The sequence below is a fragment of the Alligator mississippiensis genome, chromosome 4, assembly GCF_030867095.1.
Source record: "Alligator mississippiensis isolate rAllMis1 chromosome 4, rAllMis1, whole genome shotgun sequence".
NCBI lineage: Eukaryota > Metazoa > Chordata > Crocodylia > Alligatoridae > Alligator > Alligator mississippiensis.
Genome location: NC_081827.1, coordinates 184,486,541 through 184,501,067, shown reverse-complemented (window position 1 = coordinate 184,501,067; position 14,527 = coordinate 184,486,541). Strand labels below are relative to the sequence as shown.

Genomic DNA, 14,527 nt, shown 5'->3' with positions numbered 1-14,527 from the left:
CAATACGCAGGACCTGCTGGGGGCAATATAGCCTGCTTTCTGCCCTGCCTCCTGACCCGCCTCCAGTAAGAAAGGGAACAACTTTTCTTCTCTACTTCCCCTTACCCATCTCCTGCCATTTCATAGTTCATATTTTCTATGGTCAGAAGGGACCTGAACAGATCATCGAGTCTGACCCCCTGCCCTGGGCAGGAAAGAGTGCTGGGATCATGATACCCCAGCCAGATATCTATCTAACCTCCTCTTGAAGACCCCCAAGGTAGGGGAGAGCACCACCTCCCTTGGGAGTCCATTCCAGAGCTTGGCAGCCCTAACCATAAAGTAATGCCTCCTGATGTCCAGCCTGAACCTACTCTCAATCAATTTGTGGCCATTACAGAGCCTCACTTATTTTCTGCTGGTCCACCCTGGTGAGTTTATAGATGGCCACCAGATCCTCTCCCAGTCTTCTCTTGCGGAGGCTGAATAGATTCAGGCCCTTCAGCCTCTCTTCATAGGGCCTGACCCGCTGCCCCTTGACCATGCGAGTGGCCCTCCTCTAGACCCTCTCAATGCTAGCCACATCCCTCTTGAAGTGCAGTGCTCAGAACTGGACTCAGTACTCCAACTGCGGCCTGACCAACGCCGCATAGAGGGGAAGGATCACCTCCTTGGACCTCCTTGTAATGCATCTATAGATGCACGCCAAGTTGCGGTTAGCCTTACTGACCACTTCCTTGCATTGGCGGCTCATGTCCATCCTGGAGTCAACAATGACTCCAAGATCCCTTTCAGCCACTGTGTTGTTGAGAAGGGAGTTCCCCAGCCTGTAGGTGTGCTGCAGGTTCCTTCTCCCTAGATGCAGCACCTTGCACTTGTCTGCATTGAATTCCATCCTATTCTCATCTGTCCACCTCTGTAACCTGCCTAGATCTAGTTGGATTCTGCCCTCTCCTCCAGTGTGCCCACTTCTCTCCACATCTTTGTGTCATCAGTGAATTTGGACAGCATGCTTTCCACACCCACATCCAGATCGCTGATAAAGATGTTGAACAACACAGGCCCCAGGACCAAGCCCTGGGGGACTCCACTGCCCACATCCCTCCAGGTCAAAAACGACCTGTCTACTGCCACTCTTTGGGTGCGACCGTCTAGCCAGTTTGCCACCCATCTGACTGTGTAGGCATCAATGCTGCAGTCACCTAATTTTTTTAAGAGAATGTGGTGAGAAACAGTGTCAAAGGCCTTCTTAAAGTCCAGGAAGATGACATCCACCTTGACACCCTTGTCCAGGGACTTTGTGACCTCATCATAAAAGGAAACCAGGTTAGTCAGGCAGGATCTTCCCTCAATGAGTCCTTGTAGACAGAGTTAAAATTTAACCATGTGTAAGGGAAGAGAGCCTAAGATAAACAGTTCTGTGATACAGAATTTCTGAAAGAGACATTAGCAAATGTCGAGGGTTGGACCCAATGATCTACCAGGTCCCTTCTGACTCTAGAAATCTATGAAATCTCTATAAATCTATTAAATGAACTGATAAATCCCAACATAACTTTAAACCTGGTGTTTCTTGTTGTAGACCAAGGAAGTCCTTGAAAACCCACATTTACTTACTGTTATTAAAATAGAAGAAGCAGGAGATGAAATTGTGAGCAATGCCATTTCATTTGCTCTATATAAAGGTGAGTGCTTCTCTCATCCTTTTTCCATTTTAATTTTGCTTTGCTTTTAAATGGCTAAAGGAAAGATAGTATGGTAGTTGGAGCACTCATTTTAGGATAATGGACACCTGGGTTCAACACTTTGGACAAATCGCTTAGTTTCTTGGTATTGCAGTTTATTGGGCATAACAGCATTACTTTGCCTCTCAGTATCAGATCACTTTGTAACACCCCCTATAGTCACAAGAACTGGTTGCTGGTGGGATTTCAAACTTGATGCACTCCAAGGCGTGCTGTTACATTCCAGGGTTCAGGTACTGGCATGCTGAACAGTGGTTGTTATGCTTTGGGAAGAAATATTTTAACACACCTGTAGATCTACTACATTTTTAAGCTGCTTTGCAAGCTATAATTGTGGGAGGTTTCCCAGAGATTTAAAGTAGAAAAACCACCGCCCCCAAATTAATCTTATTTATAACATGTGGGGGTCTTTTGTTGGATCATCTGAATGGAAGCTGGGATTCTCAAAGGAGGATTCTAAGGAAATTTGGCACCTGTTTTATAGTACATGAGCCCCTAATTTCTTTAACCCCTTTTAAAATGCCTGTTGGAATTGTCATTGAGGTTAATGGGAGATAAATGGATGAAAAGTTGGAGAATGTGCCATATACAGGGACAGATCCAGGTGGGGGGTGTACTGGTGCACTTGCACCACCCTCTCCCCCCCACCCCGCCCTTTGATTCCTACTCTACCCAAAGTTTTAAACCAGCTGCCTGGCAATGTCAGCAGCACTTCCAGTCATGCGGTGCTGAGGGAGTCACTTGTTTTCATGGCTCATTATAATCTGCTTTGTCCCTTCTAAACTTTGTTCCACCAGTATTAATGACCCTCTCTTTGTAATGATGTTCCACCAACCAAGCTATCCTTTGTTCTGCAATCCCACTGTCTGTTAGCTGCTCCTGGTGTTGAAGCTCCTATTTCATAGCTTCGCTGATTGTTTTTAACTCATTCAAATTAACTTATGTTTTTGCTTCAATACAGCTGTAGGCTCCTAGAATATTAGTAAAGCTTCTAGTTTATTTTTAACTAGAGAAAAATATCTGTTGTTCCATATGTAATGATGCACCTCGCCATCTGCATCCACCTTTTCAAAATTCTCGATCAGCCCATGGCTATATGTGAGGAAACATCAGTGTAAATGTTTTGCTCATGTCCTATGTTAGTCATATTATGTTTGGTGAAACAGATACATTTCACTGAAATTCTGAGAGTGCAAAATTTGACCCTGATGTTGAAAAAAGGCAGAGTACTGCTATGTCACACAAGTTTAAAATCTAGGAGCAATGTAAATCCAGCCCAAATATCAAACAATAAAATTTACCAATGCTTTGATACTCTGAACTCATAGAGAACATTTTCTGCAATAATATTTTGTTCCTGGAACAGAAAAGGAAATGATTCAGAAACCAATACAAAGTTTTTTCTTCTACTATACTATAGTAGATATGTTTTAGCCACAAGTTAAGTAATCCGTTATATAAAGGCTTTAAAGCATCAGATGCAAACGCTCTGATTTATCACTAATATTACAATAAACAATTAACAGTTTAATTTCTAATGCTAGTGTTTGTTGAATTCATAGCGCTTCCTCTTTCCTGTATTCTTACTTGCAAAGTCCATTTAATCACTGCAGTAATTTGTTTCAAGGATCAATTTCTCTTTTCAGATACTCCGGTTACTCCAATGATTTCCTGGTTTATACCTGTCCTAAATGAGAACGGGACTGTCTATGAAGTTCACTAGGTTTATCTGCTACCAGTCTCTTTTAGGGGTTCTGGGGAGACCTTGATTTCATGGTATAGGATCAAGATCTTTGAGTTCCTTGGGGAAGAACACCCCAGTTCAGTCTCCATGGACTGATCTTAGCAGCACTTCCAGGATGGGATATTAACTTACTGGGTGGGTCATCAGGAAGCTAAAGTCTGAGGTGTGGTTGTTCCGTTCCTCGATCCATATTCTATTTCCCAAACTTTGTGCAACCTTTTCTTCAGATGGAACACCAAGTTCACTTGGGGTACTTGGAGGTTATGGAGCCAAAGAGGCAAGACTCCTCCATTCTATGCGTGGTATCAGAGGTCCCCTAGGGACTACCAATACATGTGGAGTGAGTGTACCCATGAAGATGGTAAATGAGTCTAGGATACACTGTTTAAAGGGGCTATTTGTTGTTGTTGTTGTTGGGGGGTTTTTTTGTGCCTGGGATTGGGTGAAGGGTAGGAATGAGAGAAAGTATACCAAGGCTCTTTTCAGTCTCTAGTCCTTACCTAGCTACCCTTTCCTCCTACAGCCTTCAGCACCAATGAACATGATAAAGATAACTGGAATGGGCAGCTCAAGTTGCTTCTTGAGTGGAACGAGCTGGACCTGGCCAACGATGAGATCTTCACCAATGACCGACATTGGGAGGTAAAAACAGCATGCCTTGTCACAGCTTGCTGGGATGGGGAAGGGGACAATAAGAGGACTGGCTATTTTATGGGCACAGTTTACCCATACAACACAATTCTGATTCTGGTAAGCAAGTGTTGCCATTTCAGCTCAGTTTGATGCAAGCAAAATGCATGCCAATGCTTTCCAGACTTGGAATACGCTAACTTATCAAACAAGTGTACTCTGATGTTAGTTAAGGTCATTCTTTATATTGATGTGAACTGAAACAGTCCAATAACCTGAATAATGTATCTGACATGTTTCATTTTTGTGACATGGTGATCTTTGGTCCAGTTCCTTGTGTGCCACAGTGATAACTTCTGTACTGAACAAAGTTAGAATCATAAAATCATGGAAAATTAGGGTTGGAATGAGCCTCAGGAGGTTATCTAGTCTGACCCTCTGCTCAGAGCAGGACCATCCCCAACTAGATCATCCCAGTCAAAGCTTTGTCTACCCAGGTCTTAAAAACCTTTGAGGATGAAGATTCCACAACCTGTCTGGGTAACCTATTTCGGTGTGTTACTACCCTCCTAGTGAGAGAGTTTTTCTTCATATCTAACCTAAACTTCCCTTGCTGCATCTTGAGACCATTGTTTCTTCTTCTGTTATCTGCCACCACTGAGAACAGTGTAGCTCCATCCTCTTTGTAGCTCCATCCTATATGAGAATAGTGTAGCAACCACCATAAGGTAGTTGAAGGCTACTAGTAAATCCTCCCTTAGTCTTCTCTTCTCCAGATGAAATAAACCCAGTTCCCTCAGCTCTCCTCATAAGTCATATGCCCCAGCCCTCTAACCATTTTATGTTGTCCTCCATTGAACTGTCTCCAATTTTTCCATATCCTTTCTGTAGTGAGGGGCCCAAAACTGGACACACTACTCTGAATGTGGCCTCACCAGTGCCGAATAAAGGGGAAGAATCACTTTCCTCCATCTGTTGGCAATGCTCCTACTAACGTAGCCCAGTATGCTGTTAGCTTTCTTTTCAACAAGGTCACACTGTTGACTCATATCCAGCTTATTGTCCACTGTAACCCTCAGGTCCTTTTCTGCAAAGCTGCTGCCCAGCCAGTCAGTCCTCAGCCTGTACCAGTCCATTAGATTGTTCTGGCCTAAGTGCAGGACTTTGCACTTGTCCCTGTTGAACCTTTTGAGATTTATTTTGGTCCAGTCCTCCAATTTGTCTAGGTCACTCTGAAACCTAGCTCTACTCTCCAGAATAGGTACTACTTCCCCCAGCTTGGTGTCATCTGCAAACTTGCTGAGGGTGCACTCCATCCCATCTTCTAGATCGTTTATGAAGATATTGAACAAAAACCAGGACTGACCTTTGGGGCACTCCACTTGATGCTAGCTGTCAACTACACATTGAGCCATCAATTACTACCCTTTTTGCTTTATAATCCAGCCAGTTTTCTGTCCATTTTGTGGTCCATTCATCCAACCCACACTTTGCTTGCTTTCAAAAATGTTGAGGGAGACCATAATGTTCTCTTTTAACGTTTGGGCAGAAGTTAAGACTTGAAAAACTGAACCACCTAATTATATCAAACATGGATCCCTGGATCTCTCAATTGGGCACTTTGTAGCAATATACATAACTCTAAGGTGATGCCAGTTTTTTCTCGTATGTAATTACTGGCCAAATACCATGTCTCCTTCTCAAAGGGGGTCAGCTGAGCTCCTTTTATCAGCTTAAATGAACGTAAAAGAGAAAAACAGATAAGGATTAGATATAGCTGCTGGGAAAAAGTCAGCCTAAAAAATTATCATCATAGTCAGTAAGTTCTGTTCTGTCTTCATGTTATTGGGTTTTGTGTTTATAAGGGAAGGTGGGTGTTAGACCCTGACTTTATGCGGTGCCCAACGACTAGGGAGACGACGATTCAATTGCTCATGGGTCCTGTTACTCATTATCCAGAGCAAGCAGGGAACAAACACTACTTGCACACATTGTTCACAACAGCTTTATTCAGAATGGAGACAGCTTCGGGCAAAGGTCCCAAAAAAACAACAAACTGGGGACCTGCAGTAAACAATAGTTCTTTTCACATTTTATACACCTTGATTCATGCTCATTACCATTTATTTCACCCTCGCTCCTCCTTTGTTCCACCCATCTCTCCTCCTAGCTCAAGCTCCTCCTCTGTTTACTGTTTAATTCATTAGCATGGAATTGCCTATGCATTTCACTTATTTTACATGTCTTTTTGTTATGAGCGTATGTCTAAGACCTTGACTTCACTTTTTCAGTCAATGGGCAGACTTTGACCAAAACCTGGAAGCTTCTAGAGGCTTCTTCATCAATCACCATTCACCTTTTTGCATATGTTTATTTCGGATTCTGTTACCAATTACGTGTTGTTTTTCACATTCCAGTCTGTTTTTCTGTCCCAGTTTGTACCATCTTCCACATTCCTAAAGCTTCACCTCATTCACAACACACAGACTTACATACTCACTTGCTGCTTTTTCTCAGAAAATGGTTGACACAGTTAAGATGGTTACTTAGCATAAGCAAATGGCTGGCTTAGATATCATTCTGCCTTGTGGTTAGCAGCTTTTGCTAGGCCACAGGTAATATATTGCATTTTATTCAGCTGCAAATCCAGTGCTCCCCAAGATCCAAATATTGTCACCCTAACAGTGGGGTTTAAAGTAGAATATTGCTGTAGGTAATAGTTCATGCTTATTTAACACAGTCACTTTATTTTAATGGAGAAATTCCTAATCACAGCTTTCTTTGGAAGTCAGCTGGCTTCTTAAGGAAATGTAGATCACAAGCAAAATGCCATAGTATTGCTGTGCATGTCTAACTATGTCTCAGTGATAAAATATGACCAACAGAAGAGAGATGGAAGTATCCAACAAACCTGTCCCTTCCCCCTCCCTCTGTCTTCAAAGGCTAAAAGCACAGCCTGTTGTTTCCTAGTGTGGTTGCTGGTTGCCCAGTTGTGACTATATAATTAAAAAAAAAGCAAAAACCTTAACAGTTAAGGGAATCTGAAAGTATCTTTAAGCACCTCCTGATGGGACCTGTTTATGGAATGGGTGCTGGTGGTGTAATTGAAGAACTGAACTTGCTTTTTTCTCACAGATGCTGGTTTAACTGGTTTGGTGTAGGGGCAAGGAATGATGGTCAGGTAATGTGTAGGTATGGAAAGATGAAACAGCTATTTTGATTGGAAAGCAGAGGAGGTGACCTACTAGGCTTCAAGCTGATCTGTTGTACCTGTTTTGTGTGTGCTCTGTTCAGGAGTACGTGGAAGCTAACCAATAGGGCTGTGCGAGGCTTCGGATCTGGAGAAGCTTTGGACACTTCAGGATCCAAAGCAGCACATCCAGGTTGAAGCGCTGGCTTCATTCAGCTTCCTGAAGCACTTTGGAGCCACCTCTGAGATCTGGCCATAGGGTATAATGGGGAAACAATAACATACCTATAACTTTGTTGTTTTTTGTCTTATTTGGATGAAATTTTCAGGAGTGATAGACTCTGCAGAGGGGATCAAGTTTGCCAAGTTCTAAGAAGATCGGTGCAGAGGTTTGGGGGGAACTGCCCCTTAAGCTGCGGACAAGCAAAACTGGTGCCATGGGTGCTTGTGGGACTGACTGTGTCTGTCTTGGGGCAGGGAGGGAAGACACTACTGCAGGCCTGGCTGCTAAGCTGCTGTGATACCAGTTACCAATCCATCAATCATGATTCACTCAGGGACCAGGGACTCAGGGACCCGCTCAATACACAGGACCTAGCTACTACATAATGACTTAATGAGCTGTAATTAGCACCTACAAAACCAGGCTAAGGAGAGGAAAGAATCAATACAGACAATCAACTGCCCCAAGACAGAGACAATCTTGGCACGAATTTTGCCTGTCAGCAGCTTGGGGTTCAGGGCCCCAGAACCCCCTGCACCGATCTCCTCCACAGCTGGCAGGTGTCACAGCAGGCGCCTCCATCCCTGCTGCTGTCACATCGCTGCGCCTTCACACCCACAGTGTCACCCATGGCACGAGATTTGCTTGTCTGCAGTTTGGGGTGCAGTTCCCCCCAAATGCCTGCACCTATCTCCTTGAAACTTGGCAGGCTTTGTGGCCTCAGTAAGAGCTACAACTCCTGCAGTTTTGACCCCCCTGTGGTGTAACACACAGCTGTGACAGGAGTTTGGCTTTCAAGAATTTGGGGTACAGTTCCCCCCAAACCTCTGCACTGATCATCTTGGAATGTGGCAGGTTTCATGCACTCAGCAGAGGCTACTATCTCTGAAAGTTTCATCCAAATTGGACAAAAACCAACAAAGTTATAGATATTTCATTGATTCCCCATTATTTCCTATGTCTGGACCTCTGAGGCAACTCCAAAGCTTCGGCCGGATCGAGGTGGAAACCTGGTCCGGACAGAAACCCGGCTCCGGATCGGATCACAGCCATCTGAAGCACCCAGATCCGAAGCTGGATCAGATTGCTGCTGACTTGTGCAGGCCTACTAACCAATGCTAATTTTACAGCTGTTTCATTGTCATGTAAACTGGCCTGGTTTAACTTTTATTGTGGTAATGGGAGGAGATGCAAAAAAACACTTACAGAACTTCACCTGATACGTGCTCCAGAGTGGCAACCCCTCTCTGACCACTCCGTTAAAGCAGGATAATTTTTTATATATGGTATGTTTGTCTGGATCTTGCAAAACTGTGCCAATGGGTAAAGATAGTTTGACTAGCATAGTGAATCTTTTCATATTGGTGTTTTATGTTCAAATCATGTCTGAAATTATATATGTAATTAGTCTTGATGATTTGTTCTATTAAACTTGTGCATGGTATAAAACCACTGTCTAACCTCTTTGACAGTCTCGGTTCAAGAGGTCTATGCCAGGTAAAAAAAAGGGCACTATTGTATCTACATCATTGGTTGGATGTGGAAATCTGTGGGCTTGCAAAGTCAGTTATTTTTCATGATCAACTAATTCTCTTTTTCTGCTTGAGACAACTCTTTGCTCAACCTCTACATATAGGCTCCTGTTTAATATATGTGCTTTTTTCCCCCCCCCTCCCAGTCTGCTGACCTTCAGGATGTCATGTTCATGGCCCTAGTAAAGGACAGGCCCAAATTTGTCCGTCTCTTCCTGGAAAATGGGTTGAATTTGAGGAAGTTTCTCACTAATGAGGTCCTTACAGAGCTGTACACCAACAACTTTAGCAGCCTGGTGTTTAAGAACTTGCAGATTGCTAAGAACTCTTACAATGATTCACTTCTTACATTCGTGTGGAAGATGGTTGAAGACTTCCGAAGAGTCCTTAAAAGAGAGGACAAGAACAGCAAGGATGAGACAGAGATAGAGTTCTCAGTAAGTAACTGACAAGTTGGTTCAACCATGCATTCATTGTTAGAAAAAAACAAATGCTTCTTGTTCCCAGCACAATACTGACCTTGCACTCTTTGTAAGAAGTGCAATAAATTGTGTAGGAACAGAACAACTTATTGTCTGACATGAGTTAGAACAGCTTTAAGGCTGCACTAACTTACGTTGACATATGGGCTGTTGAAAGATGTGAACTCCCCCCAACAAACAAACAAACAAACAAACAAACAAACCCCAAAACCCAAACCAAACAACCAAACCAAAAAACCACACAACAACCATATTTTACAGGATGAAGCAGTGCATTAGTTCAACTCAGCTCTGCAGCATCTGTAGAGTTCAGGCACTTCAGCAGGGCTTTTTTGGCACTTTTCTGATTCAATCAGCTATTAGGTAAAAGCACCAAAAGCCCCACTGAAGCACCTGATTTATACAGATGTTGTACAAGCTGGGTCCAACTAACATGATGCCTCTTCTAGGCACGTGCTATGCTCAGTAGTGTGGGGGAGCCCCAAGTTTAAAGAGAAGCACTGTTTTTGTGGGGAAGGGGGGAGGGTTATGTCTGTAAGCAGCCATGATTTATACTGAAATGGCCAAGAAAGAGTGGCATGAGGTTGGTTATATGAACTGTATATTCACTAGGGAACAGTGCAGAAAGGATGGAACAAGGAACCAAGGTTCTGTTCCAGGTTTAAATATGTAACATGGGGCTGTTCAACTCGCAGCTAGCAAATTGTATGTGTCAACGTAAGTCAGGACACCCTCCACCGCTCCAGTCTACAATCCCTGTTGTTATCCCTATCCATTCCTTCCAACTTATTCTTCCTCCAGAATCCTCTTATTCGTTCTTGTTAGTCTGTTTTGATTTTTTTCCCTCCACAAAAAGAAATCTGTGTTTTCCCTGACAGTGTGTCATCACTGTGCAGGAAAGCACAACATACATTATACACACACACACGCATACACTTTGCAGCACACCAAACATTATGAAACATGCTGGAAAGGCAAGTGTCAGTCTTCTGGCAGGGGAGGGAGAGGGGGCAGAGGGAGAGCTGCAAGTTCCCCCCATCCCAAACATAGATGCACCCTCTTTCCTGGCAGAGATGAGTCTTCTGCTGCTAGTGGGAGCAAGGCAGTGGTAGCAGTGCCTGCACCTGCACCACCACCACTAACACCACCTACCAGCAGCAGCATGACATTTTTTACCCCAATTTCAGTTTGCAGCATAAGCCTTCCAGTGCCAGAAGAGGATCTGGATCTGGAAGCAGAGGAGCTGAAGGTCATAGCAAAGAAAATTCTGGGGAAGGAAGGGGAATCTGAGTTTGTGCTCCACACCCTTCAAAGTTCTCCTAGACCCAGGTCTCCTTCTCCGGAAAGCAGCACCTATGAGGAGGTTGTGGGGGCAGGTGGCTTATCTCCTTCTGTTGTTGTGCCTCTTCCCGGTGAGGAGGGGGATAAGACAGGATCTCCACCCTCAACCCAGAAGTGGGTGGGTAGTGTAGTGTGGGATCATTTTGAGGTGGCAAATGATCCCAGGTATGCTAACTGCCAGCACTGCTGAAGGCAGAACAGCCAGGGCAAGGAAGTGAAACACTTCGCCACCATGACGATGCTGCTGCAACTCAGGAAGGAGCAGCCTCTTGCCCTTGTTCCTCCTTAGTCTGGCACCAGTGGGAGCATACCCAAAAGGAAATCCCCCTCTCACTCCAAAGCTCCTGTCCCCAAGAAGCAGAGCCAGGCCATACTGGACCACTGGGGAAAAGGCGGAGACAAAGGGGGGCGCGTTACAAAGGCGAGCGAGATCACCCAGAGCATTGGGGAGATGCTTGCTCTGGATAGCCAGCCTTTCTCCTTTGTTGAGTGTCCAGGGTTCAGGCAGCTCATAGCGCTCGTGGGTCCATCCTGCCAAGTGTCCACATACACCACCTTTAGCAGGACGGTGGTGCCCTCCCTGTATAAGGCATGCAGGGAGTACTTGGTGCAGGTAGCCTTGCACTTTACCTCGGACATCTGAAGTGGCTGGGGTGGAGATCATGCCTACCTCTTCCTCACAGGTGTGCACTGATGCGATCAGTCAGGGCATTGGTGGGCTCTCCTTCAAGTGGAGATGCTGGATGAGTCTCACATGGCAAGGGAGATAATGGTGGCCATGAACCACATGGTTCAAGGGTGGCTTGTTGGGCAGGGCGAGCTCACCTGCAGGTTCGTGGTCACTGACAATGGGGCCAATATGGTCAAGGCAATGCGTGTGGCACACAAGTTCCACCTCATAGTCAGGAACACGTTGGAGAGGGACAGGGCTCCTGGTGATGGTGCCATCATTACCAGCCAGATCATTTTGAAATGCAGGAAGGTGGTGGGCTATTTCCACCGGAGCATCAAGGAGGCCAAGATGCTGCAGGACAAACAGGCAGAGCACAAAATCCCACAGCACAAAATCATGCAGGATGTGGAGACTCGGTAAAACTCCACATACCTGATGCTGGAAAGGCTGGTGGAGCAACAGAAGGCCATCCATGAGATGGCCTTGCTTGAGGAGATTGGGATCAGCGGCCCCCTTAACAAAACGGAGTGGGATACGATTTCCCAGATCTTGGTGGTCCTCAAGCCGTTCCTCAAAGCCACTGAGAGCCTCAGCACTGGTGATGCCCTCCTTAGCCAGGTGATCCCTGTAGTGAAGGAGCTTGAGAATAAAATGGAGAAGTTCTAGGGGATCAATGTTCCTGGCTGGGGCAAGCTGCTTTCACCAGAGGTGCAGTCACTTGTGAAGCAGCTGAAGGAAGGCATCAAAAAATGGCTGGATTCATTGTGATCCAGTACAGTGCACATGCTGGTGGGCATGTGTGACCCGAGGGTGAAGGGGAGTGTCTGGAGCAGCAAAAACCTTGATCACTGGGTGGAGGTGCTGGTGAACAGAGTCAGGGAGACAGAAGAGCAGAGGCAGGGGGATGTGGAAGAGAGGGATCCACTTTCCCGTGCCAGCACTCCAACCACGAGCCAATCTCCTCCACCCCAGCCACTGCCAATGTGGGCCAAGGGCATGGCTTCAATGTTGGAGTCCAGAGGCACCAGATCCCACTATCAGGCAGGTAGTGCAGAGGCCTCAGTGGCTACCTATCTTGCCAAGGACGTGGAGCCACTGCACTGTGACCCTTTGGCCTATTGGGCAACCAACAGCCAGGTGTGGCAGGATCTGGCCATGGTTGCCCGAGAACACCTGTCCTGTCCACCAACCAGTGTTCAAAGTGAGAGGGTGTTCAGCATTGCTGGGGATATTGTGACATCTCACCGCACCTCCTTGGATCCAGGTTTGTTGGAGCAGCTGGGGTTCATCAAGGTGAACCTCCTGGTGCTGGGGTTCCCCAGGCTCCACATGCAGATGGAGTGAGTGCCACCCTCCTCACTCTGCTCCTATTTGCTTGTTTTATTTTCTTTCAAAACCTCGAGGTGCACTTTCACTGAAACCCCTGCACCACTCTGCCTGAAACCTGGCAGGCCTTATGCCCGCATGAGGGGCTACCATTCCTGCTGTTTTCATCCCGCTTTGCCTTAACACACAGAAGTGATATGAGTTTTGCTTTCAATAGTTTGAGGTGCACTTTCACAAACCCCCCTGACCTATCTCTTTGGAACTTGGCAGGCTTCATGCCTTCATAAGGGTCTACCATCCCTGCTGTTTTAATCCAAACATGCAAAAAAAAGACAAAGTTATCAGTGTTTTAGTGATTCCCCATTATGATCTATGGCTGAATCTTCGAATTGGTGCCAAATCGGTCGAATTGAATCAGGACAGTGATTTGAATCACCAAATCGAATCACTGTCCCTCTGAATTGGCCGAATCTAAAAGTGAATACTTGGTGCTTTGCACAGGCCTACTGGGCAGCCTCCACTCCTCTATCCTCCTACCTAGGCATATGTGTCAAAGGTCTGGGTGACATCTCATGCATACATCATGATCTAGAAGGATTAACAGCTGGCAGGATCAGTGAAGGGATGCTACCTTTTATTCTTGCAGGATGGGTCTCCAGTCACAAGACACCCTTTGCAAGCTCTCTTTATCTGGTCAGTTCTTCAGAATAAGAGGGAGTTATCCAAAGTCCTTTGGGAACAGGTAAGACATATTCTTCCACTTCCCCAGAAGTTATTTTCCAGACCTAGTCTGAGGAGCATATTAGAGCAATATGATGATACTTTCATTGCATGGCTGGTGTGCGCTTGTTTTGAATGCTGACTGTGTGGCATGCTTCACCAGAAATCGCATGAAAAAGGGGAGGGGGAGAGAACAAACCACTTTGTCCTTAAGGAATGTTACAAATCTTTTCCTTGTGTAACAAATTGTGAATGATTTGAATCTGTGCTAGAAGGAAAATAATGTTTTCTGTGCTTTGCCAATAGCTTTGTACAAATTCCCAATATCATGTTTTTTAGTTTTTGTACTTTTTTTTCCAGACCAGGGGCTGCACTTTGGCAGCACTAGGTGCCAGTAAGCTACTAAAAAGCTTGGCTAAAGTGAAGAATGACATTAATGCTGCTGGAGAGTCTGAGGAGCTGGCCAATGAATATGAAACTAGAGCAGTAGGTAAGCTATGCACATTTTGGAAAACCTGAGCAGAATTCAGGGAATAGGTAACCAGCAGTGTCCACTAGATGCCAAGTTTTTTACTATAGCTTTGTGGAATGTATTGCATGTTTTAATGACTGCTTCTTACTGCACTGAGCAGCAAACGTGGGCAAATCATAACTTTTTGCTGCTGTTTTGGGTCAGGAGGGGTCTAAATTGACTCAGATCAAACAAAGTGTTAGAGTTCTTATAGTAAAGCAAAAAAATCCAGATTTCATTTTTAGTCTACTTGAAATGAACCATTTGCTCTGATGCAAAATGTTCTGCTCAGTCTTCAGGTTACTTATTTATATTTTTTAAATTGAGGACAATTTTTTTTAATGAAAAGTGCCCCTTCAAACAAGAAGTAGAAAAAAACATTGTTTTGAAAATATTGGCATATTAATAAAAATGATCTGAAATTATTTAAC

General features: G+C 44.9%; 1 protein-coding gene across 2 annotated transcripts in view; it reads left to right on the top strand.

Annotated features, from left to right (window-relative positions):
• TRPM8 (transient receptor potential cation channel subfamily M member 8) overlaps window positions 1-14,527 on the top strand; it is a 129,005-nt gene that overhangs the window by 42,747 nt on the left and 71,731 nt on the right. For both annotated transcript variants that reach the window (XM_014594398.3, XM_059727172.1), the window contains exons 9-13: window positions 1,562-1,664; window positions 3,992-4,110; window positions 9,190-9,480; window positions 13,512-13,607; window positions 13,946-14,075. In XM_014594398.3, coding sequence (XP_014449884.2) covers window positions 1,562-1,664; window positions 3,992-4,110; window positions 9,190-9,480; window positions 13,512-13,607; window positions 13,946-14,075 — 739 coding nt within the window. The remainder of the gene's footprint in view (window positions 1-1,561; window positions 1,665-3,991; window positions 4,111-9,189; window positions 9,481-13,511; window positions 13,608-13,945; window positions 14,076-14,527) is intronic.